General features: G+C 35.7%; 1 protein-coding gene across 1 annotated transcript; it reads right to left on the bottom strand.

The window, feature by feature from the left end:
• Nucleotides 1-535: 535 nt before the first annotated feature.
• On the bottom strand, nucleotides 536-6,369 carry LOC126718618 (beta-glucosidase 12-like). Its single transcript, XM_050420923.1, has 13 exons — nucleotides 6,179-6,369; nucleotides 5,991-6,060; nucleotides 4,284-4,342; nucleotides 4,001-4,076; nucleotides 3,794-3,871; nucleotides 3,617-3,704; nucleotides 2,835-3,090; nucleotides 2,354-2,469; nucleotides 1,893-2,110; nucleotides 1,764-1,795; nucleotides 1,271-1,373; nucleotides 1,054-1,162; nucleotides 536-886 (listed from the first exon to the last, which is right to left on the bottom strand). Exons 1-13 carry the CDS (start codon nucleotides 6,332-6,334, stop codon nucleotides 718-720), a joined length of 1,530 nt encoding a protein of 509 aa, XP_050276880.1. The 5' UTR covers nucleotides 6,335-6,369; the 3' UTR covers nucleotides 536-717.
• Nucleotides 6,370-26,875: the final 20,506 nt, after the last annotated feature.

Here is a 26,875-nt window from a genome sequence, read left to right on the forward strand (position 1 = left end):
TGCGAGATCTAGAAAGCTAGTGAAGACAAGACTCCAAGAAGCCCAGTTGGTAACAGGAGCTTAGAGGGCTCAATTACATGGGGTTGACTAGGCTTGGAAGGTCTTTTGTTATTCCTGTACTCCAACTTATTCACTAGTGGATTGATTTCGACTTGGAGGGTCGCGGAGAGGTTTTTCGCTGAGTTCTTCAATTTCCTCTTCGATAACACGTCTTGGTATTATTTTGTGTTTGCATCTCTCTTCTCACTCTTTAAGCTTTTTTTTTTTTTTTTTTTTAACTATTCATTGTGGTTGAGTATGTCTTAGAGTAGTGTTACCGGTTTATTTCGCATATTTACTCTTATTCCGCACTTTGATAAGTTAGAGTAAAAGCAATCTAACCGTAATTTTAAAATTGGGGTCTGAACAAGCATTAGTGTTTTCACACTAATTGAGCTTTCAATAAATATTCCAATGTAAAAATAATTCAAAAGTATCTAGGTAGGTATTCACACTCTTGAATATTTTTGAAACAAGTAAAAGATGGCAAAATTAATTCATTGAAAATCCAAATAAGTTGGAGTGCCCTCTTATTAAGTCATTATTTAACAATAATTTGAGACACGTACATAGATACCAATTACATATATCAAATTCCATACAAATGGAGAATAAATTATTTTCAGTTTATTATTTGGAGAAGAAATTATTAGTTCATAATACAAGCATAGTCCGTGTCTACTTTTTCAGAAAATTCTTGAACCAATGGGCTGAATGTTTTGGGTGTCTTTTTAACCCATTTTTGTAGTCTACATAGTTGTTTCCAAATCGAACGGTGTAACCTGAACTCCACTCAAAGTTGTCCAACAATGACCAGGCAAAGTATCCCTTTACATTAACGCCATCCCTATACCATAAAAAAGAAATCAACACCAGTTAGATTCTATGGAGAGAGAGAGAGAGAGATCTATGGATATGAAATCTATTTTATTTTAGATTGTTATAGAATTATATTATTTAAAGACTGTTTCCTTGGTAAATCAAACTTTCTATTTGTTAATGTTAAGCACTTACTTGATAGCCCTAAGAAGGTACCAAAGATGGCTATGGTAATACTCAATTCTTTGGTTGTCAGCAAGGGCTTCCTCAAGCGACAAAGTGGCATTATTGAACTCATCAACTCCTATAAATATAGTTAGGAGAATTTAGCATCAAATGGAAACCTAATAATTTGGGATTATAAATATAAAAAAAAAAAAAAAAAAAAAAAAAAGAAGTTAGAGGAAATTACCATTCTCAGTGATGTAAATTAGTGGATTATTGTACTTCCTCTTTGTGTAGAGCAAAAGATCTCGAATTCCTCTAGGATACACATGGAGCCAACTTGAAGCAGCCTGCAATTATTTAGGAATATTAACGTAACTACATAAGCCTCAATACGATGTGCTTTATTTTTAAATACAAGAAAAGAAAATATAAAGAAAAAAGTTTGGTTCCATACATGTTTGATGCTATATTGCTCAACCCATGATGTCATAATTGAAGAGACTATCCATGTATAATTTTAGTCATATGAATTTTTTAATGAATCATGTGACTTGTTTAAATAATAGACATGGATGATCTTATAATTTTCCATGAAATAAATTGGAAAAGATAGATTCAAACATGTTTAGAGCCAAATTTTATTTGTCATATAAATTGAGTTGGTAAAATTGATAGTTGAGGACCTTCATTAAACTAAAACAAAAATGATGACATGTATTTAATTAGCTAGTGCATACCGGAGCACCAATGAGGATCCCATTGCGTGAAGCTGCGAAAACAAGAAAAAATATGTTCTAGTTAGTATTCTTATATTAGATACATAAGAAACTCATAAGCGTGGCTTCGAATGTTGAATTTGTACTTACCAGTAAGATTAACACTAGAATCTGTCGCGTAACTTGCTTTTACACCATTAGGTTGAGGTGCATAAGCTGCATAATAAGCAGTATAGTAGTTTAATCCTATAAAATCAAATGATCCTTTTACTAGCTTGGACTGCTCTTTGGTGAACTTGGGTAATCGGTCTTTAACGAGAGATCGCATGCTATGTGGATAGTCACCATTTGTCAATGGGTCCAAAAACCTGCAATAACAATGGAATATTTAAAATTTATGCTAACTATTAATCTGTTAAATTTGTACATACATAACTTGAATAAATTTGTACATGCTATGTGGATGTAATAACTTTTGTATATTTATTAGAATTTAAAAAGAAATTATGTTCTTTTTGGGATTTTTTTGTGGATAGAAACATTTAAGTTTGTCAAAGGGCAAGGATTAAATTATATAAAATGTAAAATGAAAACCAGCAAGCAGAACTTACCATCCCAGCATGAAATCAAGGGCACGTTGTGCCGCATTCTGGTTGTCGTTCGCATTAGAGTATGGCACCATCCAGGAACTCACTAGTGTTATCCCTATAACACCTTTCTGTATTGCCTGCATGTGAATTGTTAACATTTGTTGAGACACTCAGAGCTTATGCTTGAGATTTTCTATATTTATCGAAGTATTTTGATAGATACGTTAAAATTTTAACCTATGGTATCAATTTCATTATGATTGCTCATATCATCGACTAAGATACCATTTGATTTTTAGTGTAGGCAGGATTCAAATCTTAGATCTCTTATTCGATAGTAAGAAACTTTATTAGTTAATTTAACTAAACTTCACTTAATCATATTTAGAAATTGACATTCATGTGGTCTAAGAGATACTCATTATATCATATGCAATGAGTATCTTTTTAGAGTAACATGGAAATATTTGGTTTCTTTATGTTAAAGTTTGATAAGTCAAACCTGATATTTTTGCTTGTACAATTTAACCGCGGCTGCATGAGCAAGCAGTTGGTGGTGTGTCACCAAATATGGCTCTATTCCTGAATTCCCCCCAGTGCAATTTAGATTTTGCCAAGCAGAACATCGACCAGGTGCTAACTGCCCTGTTACATAACCACCATCGCTGAAGGTATATGGCTCATTTAGTGTGATCCAGTGCTTTACCCGATCACCAAATTCCTTGAAGCAAAGTTCCGCATAGTCCCGAAAATCATCCCTAAATATTAGACGTGTATGTTAGAATTATCATTAAATAATTAAATTCATTTTTTTTCCTTAGTAGTTTAGCCTTTTGAGACAAATTATAATTTATTTATTTTATCATGGCATTGAGATTGAACCTATCTCTGCTTCAGTCTCTTATGTTATGCTCCACCCCACATTGTGCCCCACCTAACAAAGGTGAGTCTAAGACCAAACGAGAGCAGAATTTTTTGTTTTTTGTTTTTTTGTTTTTTTGAGATAGATAGATAGCATGGGAAAGGGAGATGGAGTCTGAATCATATACATAAGATACCATAAAATATGTCATTAACATTTAGTTATTACTTAAACTCTAAGAGTGTTAAAATAATGGGTAATAATTAAATTCACTTAGTATCCTTATGGGTCCTCAATATTTTTTTCTTTTATCCTAATAATGGGAGTCATTTAAATATTAATTATGATATGATAAATGTATGTAAAAAGTCTATAAACGGATGGAGAAGAGGTACAGATTATTTGGTGACTCAGTCACTTACACAATGTGGGGACTTAAGAAACCACCGTACTCATCTTCTAAGGCTTGGGGAAGATCCCAGTGGAAAATTGTCACAAAGGGCTTTAAACCTACATTCATTAATAGAAAAAATTAAATCATGAATTATAAAAGTAAAATAAGTTGACGATATGATGAAATTTTAAGATTGAATCTTGACCTTTTCCTAGAAGCTCATTAATGAGGTTGTTGTAGTACTTGATTCCTTCTCTATTTACACCGCCACTAAGTTTTCCTTCTGAAATTAGACCCCATGATAAAATTGTTAGAAACATAGAAGGGCATAACTATATTGATTCATGTCCCAAATGTATACTCAATTATACCTCATAAATCTCAAAGTAAATATTAATGCAAATAATCTTACTTGGTAAAATTCGGGGCCATGAGATTGAGAACCTGTATGCATCTAAATTCATCTCCTTCATAATCCCTACGTCTTCCTAAAACAAAAACAAAAAATAATAATAATAAATAAATATTTACCAAAAATCGTTTAAGTTCCTTTCCGGTTTTTAATTATTAGTTTGGCTCAATATTTGGAATAATCAAATTTTGTAAGCAGGATGGGCCTTAAAACTTCAGAAAATTCCAAACATGTATGGGTGAGGCTTCATTTCATTTTATGTTTTGTTCATCCGTTCATGTACCTTGTAGCGATGATATTGATCCACAGCTACATCTCCATTACTTCCATCTGCTATCTTATCTGTAATTTCATCACAAATCTTATATTTAGAAGATGTAAATTTTGTTATGCCTTACTTTGAGCCACAAGTCAAACTCAATATGATACTCTCTCTTTTTTTTTTCATAAACCAAAATTAATAAAACATAAAAAATAAAAATCACTTTATTATTGTATTTATCTTCCTTGCAATGCTAACAAGAGAACAAATACACATAAAATAAAATAAAAACAAAAATACTCATAACAAAAGTTAAATAATGCATAAATTCTTATATTTACACATTTATAGGTGAACTTTAAAGTGTGAAAAAAAGAATTTATAAGTTTTTGTGAGGAAAACAAAACATAGGCAAAAAATAGGAAATAAAGAAACCAACAAACAGTGAAAATGTGAGATAGGATTAACATTTAACACAGACTCAGAAAAAACAAAAAAAAAAAAAACAAAATTTAAATTAAATTATTTAAAAAAATCCATTTGAAATAAAGTAGGCCAACTCATTTGATCCATGGGTCGGTTTCAAACTTTCTCATGAGTCCAAAAATTCTTATCCATACTCTTTTTTTATCGGGTTAGTGTCAATTTTGTCTGGTCCAAAAATATTTGGTTCAACGGAGAAGTACTTGTCGAAATTTTATTACAGCAATTTAGCAGAAATGCAATTTCGTAGCTTTCATCTATGTCCTCTTCTCCCCCTAAAGCTGCTGAAACCACATGGTTTGATTTCTGTAAATCTATTTCTCCTTAAAGTCAAAGCTTTTTTGTTTTAGCAAAAACATATAAAACAAAAAACAATTTGGCCCCATGCTTCTTATTATTATCTAGTTTTATAAACCACGGCAAGAGCATGGTTTTCAAACCAGGCTCCAAGACAAGTTCTTACAGTGGTCCCCACCACGGTAAGAATATATATGAAAAATTAAGAGCAATTTTAGTACTACAACTTATACTACAACTCGCCATATGACACCAAACTTTTTCAAAAATTAAAGAAAGTTTGTGCATTTAGTCTTTGTATTCACCTACTTAATCTTTACTCTTGTATAACTTATACTACAACTCACCATATGACACCAAACTTTTTCAAAAATTAAAGAAAGCTTGTGCATTTAGTCTTTGTATTCACCCACTTAATCTTTACTCTTGTATGACGTGAAAGTGTAGGACTGTTTGAGCAATAATTAGACTTGTCATTACTCGAATTAACAATTTTTAAACTCCCAAATGTGATGGGTCATAAAGACTTTCCTTCCATAATCCTACTCTTACAAATGACTATATTGTGGCAATTATATGATCGCAAAAGTGTTTGGGTAGTCATGGTAAATAAATAGTATCTAAAGATGAGGAAGGAAGCTAAAAGAACAACATAATTTTTCAGTGATGTTAACTGTTATGTGACTTTTGTGTAATGGAGAAAATTCAATATTTTTGAAAAAAAATTAATAATACTTGGCATTAACTCAATCCTCATAATAATTTCTGTATTTTACTAAAAAAATGAAATGAACTTATTTATCATAGGTAGTATTTATTACACACTGTGTGAATCCATACAAAATGCACTGAACTCGAGATTTTTAAGTTAAGTCATGAGTTGTGCGAAACTTTTAGAGATAGAGGGTAAGCATATGTGGAGAGAGAGAGAGAGAGAGAGAGAGAGACCTGGATATTTATGGGTGTAAGTATCCCATATACTTGGTCCTTTACCTCCTTCCTTTGCTGCACCTTCATACTGAAATTTAAACACACATTGGCACACATGCGTTATGCATGATATCTCAGACTCTCAGGACACTTGAAGCAAAACTCCATTAGATATTATACAAACATGTGCAAAACCAAGGACTTACCTGGTAAGAAGCCGACGCTGTCCCAAAAATGAAACCGGCCGGAAAACTGTTCCGGTTGAGTGAAGCAGTGACATTTCTTGGTGCAACAGCAATGCTATGACTCAAAGAGCCAAGCAGAAGTAGGAAGCCTAAGAGTTTATAGCCTTGAAACTCCATAACTGATATCTTGGTTATTCTAGATACCACCTTATGGCCTTTTATAGAGTAGCAATATATTATCGGATTGATTACGGAACTGGAAAAAAAGAAAAAAAAGAAGCTAGGAAAAGGACAGGCGATGGTACACAGTAAATCTTATCAGCACTAGAAATTATTATATGACTTTTTTAATAAAATCGTTGTCAATTAATAACCTCCTGTTTATCCTCTTAAAAAACTCAAAAAGAGAAAAAATGGGTAAATTACAATTTGTTCAATTTAGTTTTGCTGAAATTTAAGTTGCTTATCTGTGATTTGAAATTTAATACTTTATCCACCTGAGGTTAGTTTAATTAGATTTTTATAACCCACATTTGTTAAAAATAGAGCTAAATATGCAATTTTACTCCACTTTTATATTTCTCTCCAAAATACAAAAAACATAAAAATACAAGATCAAAAACTATTCATCGGAACATTTGCATGCATTATGGAATTTCAAATCACAGGTAGACAACTTAAATTTTGGTCAAACCTCAAGTGGGTAAAGTGTCAAATTTTAAACTACAGATAAACAACTTAAATTTCAGCAAAACCACATGTGTGGAAGTTGTAATTTAACATTTTTTTTTTTTAAAAAAAAAAAAAAAACCTCCTATTTATATTAATTCTTTCAATGTAACTAAAAATAATAATACAATTAAAAATTAAAATGGTTTTTTTTTTAACAATGTCTTAATGAAGTTTATTTGTAGAGCATTTTATACAAGCATGGTTCAGAATTTCTTTTTTGGAGAATCGTGTACAGAATTTAATAGATGAATAAAATATTAAATATACTGTGATTTTTTTTTTTTCCCAGAAATATACAGTGAATTGAACTTTATACACTCGCAGTATTGGACCTCACTTGTCAGATTGAAATCATATCTTATTATTATTTCAACTTCATAATGATTTGATCTAATAATGTATAGGACGAGCAAGGTGTGTGTACTGTACTAGGGGCCTATATAGAGTAGATACCTACAAATAGGGGGGAAATTTTTCAAACTAGCATTCATTTTTATAGTCATTGAGACTTGAGTTTGGTGACCAACTTAAGGAGTTCTAGGGTCTATTTAGATAGAACTTATTTTATTGAAATTGAAAACTGAAAACTGAAAACACTGTAGCAAAATAATTTTTAAATATGTGAATAATACTGTATGACCCATTTTTAATGAAAAAGTTATTAAAAAGTGAAATTTGTGGGTTCGTAAACATTGTACGGATGCACTATTCACGGACAAAAAGTCAACAAGTATGGCTACCAAAAAAAAAAAAAGGGCTGAAACGCGTTGAAAGCAAAACGTGGACGCAAGAAGCTGAATCCAAACAGTCACCTAGTGCTGATATAAAACAATTTATCCACGTGAAATTTGAGTTTTTTAAACTCAAGTTTTATAGAAATAAATTTGAAGAAGGCAAAAATGAAGAATAGAGGACCAAATTTAGAAGAATAGAGTACCATATTTGGAAGGAAGAAGAAGAAGAACCAAATCCAAAAGGGTAAAAAAGAAGAAAAAGAACAAAGGACCAAATCTAGAAGGAAGAAGAGGAAGAGGAACAGTTGTATGTAGAGAATGGTGGAACTCGAGTTCCACGTAGATTTTTTTTTTTCCATATCAGATTGCCATCACTTGTAACTCAAGTCTCAAAAACTCAAATTCCATCTTTAAACTCGAGTTTTAGACATTTGAAATACTAATTTACTAAATAATTTTGCAAGCTTGACAACTAACTAAAATGTTATAAAAATGATGCTAAATGCACCCAAAAAAAATCCAACAAACATTTTGAAGAAATTAAAGGGCATCTTTAGTTTTAAGCTGCCTTTTTGTGCATCCAAAGAGCCTCTCACTCCTCCCATGTTGATCCATCTTCTGCTGTCGGTGGGACTTTTTTCTTTATTAATTTAAAAATTTTCAACATCCATGATCCGATTAAAAATTTTGATTAAAAAATTAGATAAAATAATAGGCTTTGTCAGCACACCAGATCCACACAAAGCTCAGCTAACAGGGTCCAAACTCTTAAGGGATTTCTTGTCTACTCGATCCACAACTGATTTTCTGTTGCAAAGAGAGAGATATATATAATTTTTGGCCATTAATAAAGATAGATTTTTTTTCATAATTATCTTAGTTTAATGAACAAGATAGCAATCCTTGGTTTAATTTTAATAGTTTAATGAACAAGTTGCCAATATGCCAATCTTTCTTTGCAACACATGTTTGTTGGGTTTATGGAGTCAATCTAAATGTACGAGTTCATTTGCCAATAGTCCAGTTGATTAATGCATCATCGAAGTTTGATTGAATTCATTCTTTAAAATAAATACCCAATTAAAACGATGGGTGCAAAACCTAAAAACCAAAGAATAACTTAATTAGTTTATTATTTCCTCCTACCTATTTGTACAAAATTAACATTGCAAAGACTTACAATGAACCAGCTTAATCAAAGCACGTGTGTCATAGAAAAATTGGCAAAACTGGCATCTGAGTCTATGCGTATATATCTCTTCCATCACTAAGACTCAAAACTCAGAAGTCCAACGGGAAAGTCTTGTTTACTAAAAATATGGATAAGCTAGCATTGGGTACCCACTGAAATTTCTAAAACTTTGCTGGGAGAAACACTCATGTTTATCCAGTCAAAACCTTCATGAATGGATATATATATATATATATATATAGTTTAAACTTTAAACAAATTGTGTAGGGCATGAGATATATATCGACTCGTGAACAATGAGTTGTGCATGACCTATCTACCACTAAAGAATTATGCTCGTCTTTTTTTTCTTTTTCCTTTTTCTTTTTTTCCTTCTCTTTTGAGACACAGCCAGTTTGATAAAACTTTGCACACCGACAAAGTTTTTATCCATTTGAATTCAAGTAATTACTATACTATTATTTCACGTAAAAAAAAAAGCTGCTATGTTTTACATAATTATTCAATAATTTGTTAAAATTGGAAGTTGTGGCTGTGGTGATGTAAACAATCATCTTTACATATACCAATCACTAGCATAACATTTATTATTATTTTTTAATGATTTATGTCAATTTTTTTTTAAAGTGTCATTGGACTTATTCAATTGGAATTAATTAGCTTCCTTATTTGGAAAATTATAAAAATTTCTCTTAGGGTTTTTTTATTTTTATGAAATGTCTCAAGTTTTTTGAAACCTATACTATATCATTTTTTTGGGATTTAACAGTACCCATATGTGTGTAGAGTGTTTATTTAATGTTTGAGCGAGAACTTTGTGTGTTGGAATTTTGGGTTTATAAGAGATTGTCAAGTTTTAAGTTGGTTAAGAGTTTGCTTTGGATATATCAGGATTTGGGTAGATTAGTTTGCGTTTGTTATGGGGTTTAAGTTAGTATTTTGAGAGTTTCTGAGTTCGATTTGTATAATCTGAATGAGTGTGTTGTAATAATCCATAACACTGATAGTAAATTTTGATTATTGTGGTATGTTAAAGGTAAATACTATGATAAAATCATATTAAATATTAATATGAGCAGTATTTTTTTATATGATTGTTTTCAGTCTCAAATTTCAACAAGAAGGTGCTAAAGGATTTCGCTGCTGCAAAACTATTAGCAGCACGTGGGCAAAATTTTATCTGACACGTTTTTCTCCTTTTAGCAAATCCTTGGTCGGTGTTGAATTCTGTAATGTACTAAATACTAATGTCCTCCAAGTAGGTATTAAAAATTTCAAATTTGGAGGCTTTGATTATAAGGATTGAAAGAGAAGCTAATGACTTTAGAGTCTTGGACACAAACAACTATTATATTTTTTCTAGAATAGTTGTTTATAGGATAAACATATATGACTTTTTATAGCTGAGGTTGATACATTTATCAACATACTGAAAATTTGAGGTACTTCATCATTTCAGACTTGTCTATGACTTTCTCTTGTTAGATTAAATGAACATCATCTTATATGACCTGAATAAATTCATCATCTTCTATACGCTTATCTTATTTGCATTTTGCATAGCTAATTAATCCTTTCAACAAGAAAAAGTTTGCAAAATCGAATTTCTTATGATTTCATCCCTTTTTGGTCAACGTTTTGATTTAATGCAGTCCTGTTCAGCCAAAAAGATATATATATATATATATATATATAAGAGAATAAAAGATAAGGGTAAAATTTTAGTTTTTCCTATATTTTTACTTTCAAATTAATTGATTTTAAAAAGTTTAAATTATAATCATGAACTTTTATTAATAATCAGCTCAAAATTTAAGAGGCACTAAATAAAATTTAAATGATAGTTTAATAATAATCAGCTCAAAAAAAAAAAAAAAAAAACACTTATTTATAATAAGAAATGTCGGTAGCTTAAGACACCCGTATCTATCACGTGTAAGTGTACGGTGTAACATGTTTATGATTTGAGGTAATTACTATAACAAGTTTACGTACAATATCTATCACGTGTACAGTATCGTTTAATGAGTCTACAGCATTAAATTGTCATTAAAAAGAAGCAGCAAAAGAAAAGTAAATTGTAATCAACATCAATTGAAGAGCTTACAGTTCAATAATATTGGCATGAGCACGAACAACCATTGCGCGGTTGCTCGTCTCTAGCAAAGGTTTCTCTGGGAACTTCTGCTAGGTCCTGGCATTGTCGTCCCTTCCTTGGAAGGAGTCTTTAGTCCCTTGCTCTAACAAGGTTAGTGCAAGGCTAGTGGGTTTTTTTTTTCAGGGAACTTGGGAAACACTGGGGCTTGAGTACCTTCCTCCCTAAAATGGAAGCTCTAACCAAACACTGGAAATCCTTATCCCTCTCAGAAGGGGAAGGTTCCGGTCTATGCTTGAAGAAAGAACAAGCTAGCTCAGAACACGCTATAGCAGCTAAATTCCTTACCAAACGTCCTCTCAACATGGACGCCATTGCTAACACCTTCACCCCCCTCTGGAGAACAAAATCTGGGTTCAAGATAAAACATATCGAAGACCATGTTGTTCGTTTCTCTTTTTGACAATAAGGCCGATGTGGATCGAATTATAGAAGCGGAACCTTGGAGCTTTGACAAACATGCTATGGTTATAACCCGATATGACAAGGATGCAACAGTTTAACCATCCGATCAATCCATGGTCGCTTTTTGGGTGCAAGTATATGACATTCCCATCCGGTTCAGGAATAAAGAGGTTGTACAACAAATTTGTGAAGCTATTGGTACCATCCTCCACCCGGAAGATGCTCCAGACTGTGATGGAGGTAGTTTCATCAGAGTAAGAGTCTGGGTCGATATCGCTCAACCACTATGCCGGGGAAGGCTTATCACCTTAGAGGATGGTAAAGAACAGTGGGTGTCGTTTAAATACGAAAGACTGGCCAATCTCTGTTACTGGTGTGGCTGCCTTTCGCACGTCGACAGAGACTGTGAGGTTTGGATGGACAGTGAAGGAACTCTTAAACCTGAGGACCAACAATTTGGTCCATGGCTTCGTGCCCCACCCTTCCTTGTTTCTAGAAAAAAGGTGGTATCGGTTCCTGGCTTCTTTACGAAGAAGCCCAATAGCAAAGCCACTCAGCATCCTTCAATCCCTCACCTTCAACCTCCATTGACGTCCACTCCAAACCCATCTTCCCATGTCGCTAAACCAACTGGGTCTCCCAAGGAGTGCTCCGGAATTCTGGGTACAATATCGCTAGAGGTAACGGAAAGTTCATCGGTGGGTCTCCCACAAAATCCTCCAATCCAACCGGATTTCGAGGACTTGATCCGAGATATTGACAGAGACCTCTGCCGATTTGACAGTGAGGCGACAGACATTCAAAATTCAAATGTCGTTCACCCCGCCCCTACTCTGGACTCCACTTCTCTTCCAAATCACCATTCCAGCCCATTAACCAAAAGGTTAGTCACTCAGCCCAATAAGCCCACCCCTTTTAATGACTTAACTAACGTGGATCCTAGCCTAACTCAGAAACAAGCCCAAACAAGTGGAAAATGGGTCTGAGCATTAAGGCCAACGCAATTTGGTGATAGTCATTCTCTGGATACTTCCTTGGGCAAACGGAACTCCACTGATTCACACATCATCCCTCTCCCTTCCAAACGCAGAGCTCTAGACGACGCAAAGCAAGATGAAAATCTTTTCCCAACGGCGGCGGCTGATCTTCAGCCCCGCCGAGCTCAATGAATTGGGTTTGCTGGAACATGCGTGGGCTTGGGAACCGACGCACAGTCCGAGAGCTCGAGGTAGTCACTCGCGCACAAGACCTCGCTGCCATGTTCCTTGCCGAGACGTGGTCAACTAATGCTAGGCTGAGAAAGTTGAGTTCCGATCTGAAATTTGAACACTGTTGGATCGGCCCATATGCAGGTAAGTCTGGTTGCTTGGCTCTGTTTTGGAAGAAGTCTGTTTGCATTGACGTGGTTTCATCCTCTCCAAACCACATCGATGCCATTGTGGGAGACGCCCGCAACGTTCAGTGGAGATTTACTGGTGTGTACGGTTTCGCCGACTCGACGAGAAAACATGAGACTTGGTCCTTGCTTCGCGATCTCCACCAACGGTTTTCCCTCCCTTAGTTGTGCGCAGGGGATTTCAATGAGATCCTATGGTCTCATGAAAAATTGGTCTTGAAGACAATGGATGTAGCAAAACGGTAGTGTCTGCTTGGGGTTCAAATTCAGGGAACGCAACCATGCCTTTGGTTGTTGGGAAAATAAAAAAGTGTGGGGAAAAGCTTGCCGATTGGAGTCAAAAATCTTTCGGCTGTGTCAAGAAGCAAATTGATTTAAAAGGGAAATTGTTGTATAAAGCTGAGGTGACAGTGGCGAAGGGGGAGGCGGATTATGCTGTGGTTAAGAATTTGAAATCCGAATTGAATGGGCTTTTGGATAAAGAGAGCCTAATGTGGGAGCAACGTGCGAGTGCCCTGTTTCTGAAATGTGGTGACCGAAACACTGGCTATTTTCATAGCAAAGCTTCCCACAGGTTTCATCGAAACAAAATATCTGGACTTAGGAACTCAGTCAATGCCTGGTGCACGAAGGATAGGCAAATCAAAGAAATAGGAGTTGACTACTTCCGCTCTTTATTTACAACATCTCACCCCACAGAACTTTCTAAGATTTTTGAGGTTGTCAAGCCCTCTGTTACTCCAGAGATGAATGTGCAACTCCTCAAGCCGTTCACTAAGGAGGAAGTTGCTGCAGCTCTTGACCAGATGGAACCCATCATGGCCCCAGGTCCCGACGGTATGCCGCCTCTCTTCTATCACTCTTTCTGGAATGTTTTTGATAATGATGTGTCTTCTGCTGTTCTTGACTGCCTAAATAATTGTAAAATTCCGAAAGAGATAAATCATACCAACATTACTCTAATTCCAAAAGTTAAATCTCCTGAATTTATTACTGAATTTAGGCCAATTAGTTTATGTAATGTTGTCTACAAACTTGTCTCAAAAGTCCTTGCCAACAGATTAAAGGCAGTCCTTCCAGCGGTGATTTCTGAAAACCAGAGTGCTTTTCAAACAGGGAGACTTATAACAGACAACATCCTCATGGCATTCGAAACCCTCCATTACATGAAAAACCACCAACATGGAAAGTCGGGCTTTATGGCTCTCAAGTTGAATATGAGCAAGGCTTACGACCGCGTGGAATGAGTTTTTCTTGAGGGATTGATGAAGCAAATGGGCTTTGATGTAAGGTGGATTGCCCTTATCATGGAATGCATCACTACGGTCAGCTATTCCATCCTAGTCAATGGCGATCCCTCGGACATTATTCATCCTTCTAGAGGTCTAAGGCAAGGAGACCCACTGTCTCCATACCTTTTTCTTATATGCTCAGAAGGGCTTCACGGTTTATTAAATAAAGAAGCGGAGGAGGGTCATATCCGTGGGGTTTCCATTTGTAAGAAGGGCTCGAGATTAACACACCTATTTTTTGCAGATGATAGCTTGGTTTTCTGCAGAGCCACTCTCGCTGAATGCCAGAACGTCCAAAACTTACTGAATGTCTATGAGAAAGCCTCAGGGCAGCAACTCAACCGAAACAAAACTGGCCTTTTTTTCAGCAAGTCAACCCCTCCAAATATTCTCAACCAAATCAAGGAATTCTTGGGAGTTCAAGAGGTCAAAAATCATGAGAAATATCTCAGCCTCCCATCCTTAGTTGGAAAACACAAAAAAGCAAGCTTGATGTTCATTAAAGAGAAGATCTTAGCTAAGCTCCAAGGCTGGAAGGAGCAGTTGCTATCCCAAGCGGGACGAGAAATTCTCCTCAAGGTAGTCATCCAGGCGATGAGTTGCTTCAAAATCCCAATTACCCTTTGTGAAGAAATTGAATCATTGATTAGAAAATTCTAGTGGGGGCAGCGGGGAAATCAAAGGAAAATTCACTGGACTAAATGGAGTGCACTATGTAAGCCAAAAGACCTTGGAGGTATGGGATTCAAAGAACTTCAAAAATTTAATGAAGCTATGCTTGCTAAGCAGGTCTGGCGGCTACTGGACAACAATGACTCTCTCTTTCACTGGTTTTTCAAAGTGAAGTTCTTCCCAAATGGTTCCATTCTTGATGCCAAAGAAGGTAACGGTTCATTTGCTTGGAAAAGTATCTTGAAGGGCAGGGATGTGATTAAAAAGGGTCTTCAATGGAGAGTGGGCAATGGTGACTCTATTCATATTTTCCATGATGTCTGGCTTCCAACCCCTCGGCCCCAAAAGGTAATCTCCCCTTATAGCCTTCTTGATTATGATGCCAAAGTTTCTGTTTTGATTGACCATGATAAATGTTGCTAGCTTGAAAGTGTGATTGATAACTCCTTCTTGCCTCATGAAGCCACTTTGATCAAAGCCATCCCTCTAAGCCTAGATAGCTGTGAGGATGTGCTATTTTGGCCTAGGAATTCTAATGGGCTTTACTCCGTCAAATCCGGTTATAAGTTGCTCTTGGAGTGTGAAATGAATGACGGGCCTTCTTCCTCTGATTTGTCGCTGACTAAAAAAGTCTGGAGGGGTATTTGGAACCTTAGAATTCCAAATAGAGTGAAATCTCTCCTGTGGAGAGCTGGTTCGAAGGCCTTACCCACCAGAGTGAACCTCAGGAAGAGAAAAATTTTCACTGATGACTCCTACCCACACTGCAATCTCGATAAGGAAACATCTTTCCATGCTCTTTGGTCCTGCTCTTGCCTGTATCCGGTATGGAAGGTTCATTTTAGTTGGTTAACCAAATTAGCTGTGAAATGCACTTCTCTACTGGATGTCATTCAACTCAGCCAGGATCGTAACAACCTAACAGAATTATTTGCCTTGACAGTAGCACTAATTTGGGCGGGCAGGAATCAGATCCGTATTGGTGAAAAGGCTCTTCCAATTGAGAAAATCAACTCAACGGCCCTTGAAAACCTCCAAGAATTCCAGCTTGCTTCCTCCACTCCCCACCGTGCCCCTCCCACAATCAAACCAGCTAAATGGTCTCCTCCTCCTCTGAGTTGGATGAAGGTTTACTTTGACGGTGCAACTTTCTCATCCAAAGGCCTTGCTGGTTTGGGAGCCATTATCCGGAACGACCAAGGTCTAGTTATGGCTGCCTATACACATCCTATTCCTCTACCTACTTCTGTAGAGACAGTGAAAGTGTTGGCAGCGCGTAGTGCAATCTACCTGGCAAGGGATCTGAACTTTAACAAGGTAATCTTCGAAGGCGACTCGGAGATCATCATCAAAGCCATTAATAAGGGAGACCTTGTGTCTTCAAGCTTTGGTCACATCCTTAAAGACATTAATCTCCTATCCAAAACCTTTCACAAGGTGTCGTTCTGCCACACCCGCAGACAAGGGAATAGAGCTGCTCATGGTTTGGCTCGAATGGCTTGTAATTTTTCTGCTTATCAAGTCTGGATGGAGGATGTTCCTCCAGACTTATCTGCTGTATATTGTTCTGACTTCCCTGAATGAATTGCTCCCCCCTATTCTTGGGGTGGTTTCTCAAAACAAAAAAAAAAAAAAATTTGGCATGAGCACATGATTATGTGCCCGTTAAGACACAACCTAATATAGTAAAGTCAATTTTTTGTCAGGTTTTTTTTATCAATTTTATAGAATATAGAGCCAATAAAGCCAATTTTTTAAATTTTACTTATCATTTCAGTACTATTTTTAGTGTGCGTTTGGATACCACTTATTTTGCTGAAAACTAAAAACTGAAAACAATAAAAAATGTTTTTTGGGTTACTGGTCATTAATGAATTTACTGTTCATATGCCTGATTACACTGTTCATGTCTCATGAACAATGCACCAGGCACTGGACTTAAAAAAAAAAAAAAAAAAAGAATCAACCAGACGCAGACATGGGAAGCACAAAACACGCTTCCCAAATGCATCCTTAGTCATTTCATCAATTTATACCGATTTTTTATTAAGTGCACCCCACAATAATTCTTCCTTAATGGACACCTTTTGGTGTTTGTTAACATTTCCTATCATATATGTGTGTGTATATATATATATATATATCTCTATATGAGATGGGTTCAAGTTACACATTTTCTAAATCATTGGATTTAAGTAGATCCAATGATCAAAAAAATGAACTCATTAATGTTGATATTATGATAAGGATCTCATTTATTATCCTTATTTATAACATTCTATACCTATCTCTAATCCCAAAAATATGTATATTTTCCTCTATGCTCTCTCTTTCTCATCCACTACACATTTCTCTCTCCTCTGTTGCTCTTCCACCTCCATTTTCATAAGATTCCACCCCCACTGCTATTAATTAAGTGAATATATGTAAAAGGTTTTAAATAATAATAAATAAGGAGAGAGAAACAAAATTGCTATTAATTAAGTAAATGAGGTGTAAGTCAATTAACATTTAATGCTATTTTTTTAACCATTAGATCAATTACAAATCTACGGTCTACAAATGGTGTAACTCTTGTCAAGTTACACTAGGTGTAACTGGAATCCGTCTCATATATATATATATATATATATATACACAAATCATACAAATCATATTTACTCGACTGATTTTATGTGTCCTGTATTTCAACCTTGCTTGAATGAACAGAATGATATAGCCAGAAAAAGGAGTACTAGTCTACTAGCTAGTTATTTGTGTCCTTGTTTATCCTTATTGAGTTTATTGGCAACGACAAAATCACAGTCAATTCGTTGGTGATAATTAATATGCAACTTCACACATCCAACAAAATACATTTATGCTTAGAGCTGATGCACTTAATTCACCTACGGTTTTTGAGCAAAACAGTCAACAGGTTGGACCGTTGGAGAATCAATTAGAGAGAGAGAAAGGCGATGTAAAGAAGAATGAAGCGCCACCTGTAGGGGCACGGACTGCCAGCCCACCAGAAATCACTCCGCATTTATTCTCTCCCAATAATGCACTCGATCACGTTCTGGAATCAAGAGAATCGATGCAAAAGGATGCTTTCCTTTCTAAGTTGGCTGAAATTGATGAGGGGCTATCTAAATTAAAGGTCGGGCCAATCACAGTTAATGAGTCATTGATTGCAAAAATTCCAATCAATGTGCACGTGACTAGTGAGGAAGTAAAGGAGAAGACTAAGGTTTCTCAAGTCCTAGAGGGTGTCAACCATGCAAACTCATGTGTAGCCACTACTGAAACACAAAATATTCCACCTCCACAGCAACAAGGGTCATGGAAAAGGTTTAACAAGGCAGATTTACCCAACAAGCCAGTCAGAAATTCAAGCAATGTTGAGTCTGTGCTATCAACCAAAAGAGTTTATGAGGAACTCTCCAATCCCAATGGTTTACCAAGTAAAAAACATGCGGTTTCTATTGAGATTAATTCTTCAAAGTTGGCGGAGGCTGATGCTCAGTCTCGCCCTACACAATGAGTCTTTTAGTCTGGAACTGTCTTGGGCTTGGGAACCCACATACAGTGAGAGAGTTTGGAGATTACATCTGGGCAAAACATCCTGCTATTGTGTTTTTAGCCTAGACATGGACAGACAATGCAAGGCTACATGAAGTGTTACGCAATTTTGGTTTTAGAAATAAATGGTCAGTACCTAGTGGCCATAGAGGCGGTGGTTTGGTTTTTTTGTGGAAGGAAGATATTAGAGTCTCAGTGGAAGATTCATCAAAGTATTGTATTGATGCACTTGTTGAGAAAAACACACCTCAAGAATGGCGTTTCACTGGTTTCTATGGCGAACCAATGACACATAGAAGACATGAGGCATGGACAAAGCTTCGAACCCTAAATGATAAGCCGCACATTCCTTGGTTGTGTGCAGGGGACTTCAACGAAATTACAAGATAGGAAGAAAAGAGAGGAGGTGTACGCCGTGAAAATTGTCAAATGCAAGCTTTCCGGGATGTTATAGATGAGTGTGGTTTTATGGATTTGGGTTTTATTGGCCCAAATTTCACTTGGACAAAATATTATAACAATGGACATTCGATTTGGGAGAGACTAGACCATGGATTAGCAACCAATCCGTGGTTCTTGCGGTTTTCGGGCACTCAAGCTCACTATTTACCTTGTCTTTCCTCGGATCATTGCCCATTGTTTATCAACCCTTCAGGAATAGAAATTCCATCCTATAAAAAACCCTTCAAGTTTAAGGAGATTTGGCTGTTTGATAGTAGGTGTGGGGAGGTGGTTGAAGTAGCATGGAGGTCATGTGTATCGCTAGATCCTAATAAAGAAATCCTTGGATAAATAGAAAAATGCGGCAAAGATTTATCATGGTGGAATTACAATGTATTTGGAAATGTGAGGAGGGAGCTAAAAAAGAAGAGGGATATGCTAGTTGAAGAGGAAGCAATGGCATTGAGAACTGGAAGCAATGTACGGATCAAAGAATTGCAAAGAGAGATAAATGAGTTGCTGGACCGAGAAATAAGGATGTGGAATCAACTCTCTCGAATTCTTTGGCTAAAAAACGGAGATGGAAATACAAAAAATTTCCACAGCCGAGCCTCCCACAGGTATAGGAAAAATGTGATTATGGGACTGAATGATAGCCATGGAGTTTGGAGGGAAGGGCCGAATGAAGTAGCAGCTATCCTCATTCATTACTATAGTGAATTGTTCACTACCTCAAGTCCGCCCACTCACCATGAAGCTCTAAACCACATTCCTCAAGTGATCACCGATGATATGAACCGTGAATTGACAAGTAGATTTGAGGAATGGGAAGTACTCCAAGCATTGAAACAAATGGCACCAATGAAGGCACCCGGACTAGATGGAATGCCCCTCTTGTTTTCTCAACATTTTTGGTCTATGATTGAAGGTGATGTTACTCACTCGGTGCTATCCTAGTTAAATTCAGGTACTATCCCACACCCACTGAATCATACCTTTATTACTCTAATCTCAAAAAAGAAAAACCCAAGCTTAGTGTCAGATTATCACCCTATTAGTTTATGCAATGTGCTTTACAAAATTTTTGCTAAAGTCCTAGCCAATAGACTAAAAAAATTCCTCAATTCAGTTATAAATGAAAACCAATTAGCTTTTGCAAAAGTCCACCTCATATCAGATAATATCCTTATTGCCTTCGAAACTTTACATTGCATGAAAAATTATAATTCAAGTGCATCGGGTTTTATGGCTTTGAAGCTTGACATGAGTAAAGCCTATGATAGGGTTGAATAGGTGTTTTTAGAAAATGTGATGAGGAAAATGGGTTTTTCTGAAAGGTGGATTGGGCTTATTATGGTGTGTGCGATCAATCACCTACTCTATACTAGTAAACGGAGAACCAAAGGGTATGATTTACCCCTCAAGAGGGCTTAGACGAGGAGATCCTTTCTCTCATTTTCTCTTCCTCCTATGCACTGAGGGCCTTCATGGCCTTATAAATAAGGCAACAAATAATGGGGACATCCACGGATTCAGTTTGGGCAAAAAAGGACCCAATCTAACCCACTTGTTTTTTGCAGATGATAGCCTTCTCTTTTGTAGGGCCAACTCTGAAGAATGCAGTAAAGTATTGGAGCTGCTATCATTGTATGAAGAAGTCTCTAGCCAAAAATTAAATAGGGAGAAGACAGCCTTATTCTTCAACAAAGCAGTTACCGAAGCAAACCGCCAAATCATCAAAGGCATTTTGGGGGTCCGTGAAATCCATCACTATGAAAAATACTTAGGGTTGCCATCTTTGACTGGAACGAGAAAAAAAGCAAGCTTTAATTATATTAAGGAGAGAGTGTGGAGGAAGTTGCAAGGATGGGAAGGAAAACTCCTTTCCCAAGCCGGAAGGGAGGTGCTCATTAAGGCGGTCATCCAAACCAGACCTACGTATGCAATGGGTTGCTTCAAATTACCTTTGGGGTTGTGTAATGAAATTGAGGTGATGGTTAGAAATTTTGGAGGGGCCAATGAGGGAAGAAGTGAAAGGTTCATTGGCTAAAATGGGATGAGATGACAAAAGCCAAAAGGGAAGGGGGTGTTGACACCCTATTTTGCAACCTGTATTTATCCTCATATGAAGGGTAAAAGGGTAATTTCACATTGGAAATATGTATCTTGATTCTGGTCATTAGATCTTTAATCTCATTTCACCAAAATTATCTTGACGTTGTAACGATCAAATCTACTGGTTATGAGCCCTAATCGGACCATTAGATTGAAAGTTATCATCAAATCAAGTTTTAATGGTTGAGATGCACTATCACAAATTGAGTCCGACTATATGTGATTATGAACAATTGATTTCAATTGGTTATAAGTATAATCAATTTGAAATTGATGATGTATCATAATTTAATTGGTTAGGACTATATTTTATGGTAGAATTACACACACCTAATTAACTAGATAGTTAAACATTAATTATTCAATGAGTAATTTGTGCAATTATCTTTTAATTAAGATAAATTTGGAACCAATTAAGTCTGAAATGGGAGTGATTGGAGCCATTTAATGTTAATTGGGAGCTAATTTGGAACCTATTAATGTTAATTATGCTGAAACCATTTTCTAACAAATGGCCTCTGCTCACCATTTCATCGATATCTCTCAGAATATTTTGAATCTGTGAATGACGTTAATTTTCTCAAAAACTAGACACCCGAGACTTCAATTTGAGCACAAGAATGAGACAATTCCGATTAGAATTGTGTCAGATATGATTATTCAAAGTTGGCTCTACAGGCTGTTACAGCAGCTACGGGAAAACCAAATTTTGGCTTGTTCCTCACTCCCACCAATCTTTCCATTTAATGCACCAGATTTCCTCCAAGGCTAAAATGAGGTCTAGGTTCATGATTCTTTGTCAACCCTCATTAAATGGCCTTCCATTCATATTTCCTCCACCACTACTATATAAACCCCCCATCTCCTTCATTCCAAGACACAAAAAAAAATCCCCCTCTCTTCTCTTCTCTTTAGTTCTAGTGAAGTTGAGTAGTCTTGTCATATCTTGGTCTTCCTAAGACTCAAGGTATTGAGCGAGACTCACTCTCCCTCTCCTAGCTCTTCTTTTCCTTCACCCTTAGGACCTCCATCAAAAATCCCCTCCTCCATTATATGGATCTTGCATGAAGGTATAATCTCCTTCCCTAACTATTTGTTTATATTGCCATGATGAGAGTTTAAGATTAAAGTATGATAACTCCCTTGAATATGTTTGAATGTTCTTAATTGTTCTTATGTGTTCTTCACATGTTCTTAGTTGTTCATCACATGTTCATGCATATCACTAGATTTAATCTTAAATCCACATCAAAAATATGAAAAACATGTTTGTTTAGTAATTCTTTCAAATCCTTGAATCTAGGTTATCACTATCCACACACATTCACAGAAGTTTATTTTTCAATCCAAATGTCATGCTTAATAAATTGAATTAGGGTTTATCACATGCACACACACATTAAATTCAACATGCAAATTGATTGATAACAAATTGGATGATGTGATATGAATGTTGGCCACCATAGTCTAGAAGACCGGTTTCACCGGGTAAGGTGGGTGCCTAACACCTTCCCACCTTGTAACATAGCCTCCGAGCTTAGATCAAGGGTTAGTAGATTAAATACTTATCCATGAAATTTTTTATTTTTAGATTGTAACTAGGAAACGAAGCCATGTACTTTATTTTAGATTGTATCTAGAACCAAAGTCATGTAATTTTCCTATGATCAATGTAAGTTTAATTTCAAATTAATAAAATGAGGAATTTTTCAATTATGGTTTTCTTATTTTTTCCAATAATTAAATAAGTGGCGACTCCATTGTAAAACCCTTAATCTAAAGGGAAAAATATAACTAGTCGAACCTCCATTTTGAGAGTCAATAATACGACTTTACCCATTCACGTGAGTTTGGCCCAACATCCTATAAAAAACGGGCCGGGGGCGCGGTCTCTCACAGGGGGTATAGGCTTTCGTGATTTAGCCTTACACAATGACTCCCTCTTGGCCAAACAAGCTTGAAGGTTGTTGGAGGATAAAAATTCCCTATTCTTCAAGGTTTTCAAACCTCGTTTCTTTCCTAATTGCACAATTATGGAGGCGGGGGAATCTAGTTGAGGTTCTTATGCTTGGAAAACCATACTCCAAGGAAGAGATGTGATCAAACGGGGTGCATGTTGGAGAATAAGTGATGGGCAGAAAGTTAAGGTGTGGCATCATGCTTGGTTACCATCTAAACCACCGGCCAGAATTTTATCACCCGTTCTTGAAGGTTGGGCGGAAGCCACGGTTGACAAACTCATCAAGGAAGACTCAAGGACTTGGGATGATGATGTTATTGATGGCCTTTTTGTTTCGGAGGAAGCTGACATCATTAAATCAATCCCGCTCTCAAGGTTTCCTATTGAAGATAGATTGTTTTGGTCATGGACTCAAATAGGGAAGTATAAGCAAATCTGGTTACAGATTTTTGAAGTGTGAGGCTGAAGTTTCAGGGGCGCTGGAAGCACAGGTGGAGGATAGAAATTTCTGGCGTAGCATTTGGGATTTGCGAGTTCCTAATAAGATTAAAAACTTTGTGTGGAGAGCATGCCATGAGGCAATCCCCACAAAAGCAAATTTGAAGCGACGTCTACGGAAAACGACAGGTGCGAGCATTGTTTGATGGAGAAGGAAACAACATTACATGCATTGCGGTCTTGCAGCAAGATCAGGTCGGCCTGGACGTCTTCGAAGTGGACTGGTTGCCAGAACATAAGCCCTTTAGACTTTAAGGAGCTCTTATCGTGGATACTCAAAAACCACGGTAATCCGGAGTTCTTTGTGATGGTGACGTGGGGCTTGTGGCACCAACAGAATCAAGTTCGGCTCATCAAGCCTTGCTGCCCATCGAACTTGATTGAAGCCCAGGCGAAGGAAAAATTTGAGGAGTTCACTGCCACAATCCCAGCCAAACTAGCAACCATGCCACGACAGAGAATGAAGTGGAAACCACCTGATGCGAGAAGTTTTAAAATAAATTTCGACGGTGTGATTTTCAGGCAGGAAAATAAGAGTGGGATTAGGGTGGTTATTCGTGATCACACAGGGGTTGTTATTGCCTATCTTGCTCAAACCATCGCACCTGCTCTTCAGCCCATCGAGATTGAAGCAATAGCATCTGCTCGGGCTCTGGAGTTTGGAGAGGAAATAGGCATTGCAGAGGCTGTACTTGAAGGTGATTCAGAACTGATAATAAACTTACTTAAAGGAGGTGGTCACTCAATAGTTTCAATGGAGCCTTTGCTTCATGATGACATGGTTTTTTCTAATTGTTATGAAAAATTGCTATACTCTCATTGTAGAAGAGATGGCAATAGATTAGCACATAGTCTAGCAAGATATTCCATTAATGTCTCAAGCTATGTAGTTTGGATGGAGGGAGTCCCCGATCCATTATTTATAGTTGTTCAACAAGATGTAGCCAATTTGGCAAACTAATTTCAATAAAGTATCAAGCTATTTCTCAAAAAAAAAAAAACCTTTATGCTTTTTTTTTTTTTCTTTTTTGAGAAACCAAATATATCCCTATCAAAATAATATTCCGCTGGTTTTGTTATAAGAAGAATGTGTTCACCAGAAAAATCTTACCAAACATTGAAGCAATGAGGTCCATTCTATTTTCGGATCTTGTGGTCATAGAGTTCTCTGACTCAGCAATCTAAAAGTCATGTATGTTTATCCCATAGGCAAAAATGAGCAGACTTTGAATTATTGATGTCTGGGAAATGCACTGGCGGCTCTACTTGTATGTGAGGGTGGACCACGCTCACTTGTCAAAAAAAATTATACATGCAAAAAAAAAAAAAAAATCATACATAATTATTTTAAACTAATATGTTTTGTGACCACCTTGACTTGAAAAAATTGTATATATATACTTTTAAAAAATATATTATTTACTAAATTAACCTATTTTGACCATCCTAATAAAAAATTTGAACACTTTTACTTGAGGCTTATTAGAATTTGAGTTCAATAAATATAAGAGTAATGCTACATTCACAACATTTTTACAATAATTTCCCAATAAATCTTATGTGGTAAGTTGTTACTCTAATTCAGGTTCAATATTGACATGTTTTACTCACCAATAACAAGCTAACAACTTGTTGCATAAGATTTGTTATGAAATTATTGTGATCACTTTATTATTCTCATGTCAGCATTTTCAATTTGCATTTTATCTTTTATTAGTCTTTTTTTTATTTATTTATTCTCTTTGTTAGTACAAAAAAATTGTAATATTTCGTGTATTTATGTGTTTTTTTTTTTTTTTTTGGCGTTGATATATTCAAATTGTCTCTTTATTAAATTTTGTATAATTTAAGTTTTTTAGTGATCATCTTAAAAAAAATTACTAGAGTCGCCACTGGAGAAATGGGCATCATTTTTTCTTGCTAGTTTTGGCTAAGAAAAAATATATATGGGACACAGCGTACAGGTCATTTGATGCTAGGTTTGATTCCAATGCATATGTGATATGCCTTTTTCTACCCCAAAAAAAGTGAAGGGGGGGGGGGGGGGGGGGGGGGGGGGTGTTTATGATATAATAAATATTAGTAATGTTAATGTGGAGAGATAATATCTTGGGCAAACTTCAATTATGAAGTTAATATAACAAATATGGATACAACTTGATTTCTACAAAGATTATGTAGATGTGCCTATAATACATACAAAGATTTCTACTTGTACCGTTACATAGAATCATTGATAAAAGTTATTATACATACATTTAAAAAAAAACAATTAAATTTAAAAATCATGACTTAAAGCAGTAGCGACACCCTGATTTGAAAAAAAAAATTATATATAATAATTAAATTTTTTTTATTTATTTACCCTTAAAAAAAAAAAATAAGAACACCCTCAAGCCCTATCAGGGATACTCTCAAAATTTTTATGCCAAACAAATTTTGAACTAAAATTTAAAAAAATAAAAAATGTAACAGAGAATCTGAAAAAAATAAAAATAAATAATAATTTAACAGAACAAGCCAAAAAAAAACCCAGCTTCGTTGAGTTGCCATAAGGCGTTGGTACTCCGTCAGTAAGCCAATAGAGGTAGAGACATGCTGGAAAGAGAGTGAGGTAGAGACATGGTGATGACAGGGGCAGCTGGAGAAGAGTCTTGAGACCGGAGACCAGAGAGAGCTTGAAAAGTGAGAAGTGAGAAGTGGAAACTAAAGACAAGAAGAGATCTGTGAACTATCTGCATCAACGAGGACTGCTCACTCTCTGCTTTTGGGTTCCTAATCTAGTTTTAGCCCGTGTTTTAGACTTAGCCTTTATTTTACTACTTGTTTCCCTGTTCATCATTGTAGGATTATCCCCAACCCCCTCTGACTTGTGAGATATTTTGGACTGTATTGGGCTGTTTCAACTTTCTTGTAGGCCCCTTTCTTGTTAATGCATGTTTATTTGGTATCAAAAAAAAAAAAAAAAATACAAGAAGAGAGAGATCCGGATTTTTTTATTTTTAGTTTGAGTTGATGTTTTTATTTTGCAAGCAAGCTGTATACAACCTGCCTAGGGTCTAATGAGATGAAAAAAAAAAAAATTTGAAGATAAGTGGTAAATTTTCTACCAATGAGAGAGAGACATGTTAGACTAAAAAATTAATGAAGCAACTAAATACCAATAATTAATAATTTAATTAACTAATACATTATAAAAGACAAACAAATTAAATTATGTTAGGCTAAACAATAATTAATAATTTAATAATTAATTAAACAACAATACAAAAAATTATAGTTTATAAAAGACAAATAAATTTATGAAACAACTAAACAATAATAATTAATAATTTTATTAATATTTCAAATGAACTTATAGTTTATTGTACAGTTACCTTTGTTCATTTCTTTTCTTTTTATTATTTTTTTTTTTCCTTTTGAGGTTTTTTGGTGTACATAATGCAAATTTGTTTTGGTTTTAAGAATTTTTTTTTTTTTTTTTTTTTAGGCCAAATCTTGAATTTCGGCCGGTATTTACCAAAACACCCGAAATAAACCAAAATGACCCGAAATTTTTTCAAAA

Source organism: Quercus robur, chromosome 1 (genome assembly GCF_932294415.1).
Source record: "Quercus robur chromosome 1, dhQueRobu3.1, whole genome shotgun sequence".
In the NCBI taxonomy this organism is placed as follows: domain Eukaryota; kingdom Viridiplantae; phylum Streptophyta; class Magnoliopsida; order Fagales; family Fagaceae; genus Quercus; species Quercus robur.

Coding starts and splice junctions, on each gene's coding strand:
- LOC126718618 (XM_050420923.1), bottom strand. CDS start 6,334: ATGGAGTTTCAAGGCTATAAACTCTTAGGCTTCCTACTTCTGCTTGGC. Junction 4,077..4,283: donor ATCAATATCATCGCTACAAG/GTACATGAACGG, acceptor TTTTTGTTTTAG/GAAGACGTAGGGATTATGAA. Junction 1,374..1,763: donor GGATCCTCATTGGTGCTCCG/GTATGCACTAGC, acceptor AAATAATTGCAG/GCTGCTTCAAGTTGGCTCCA.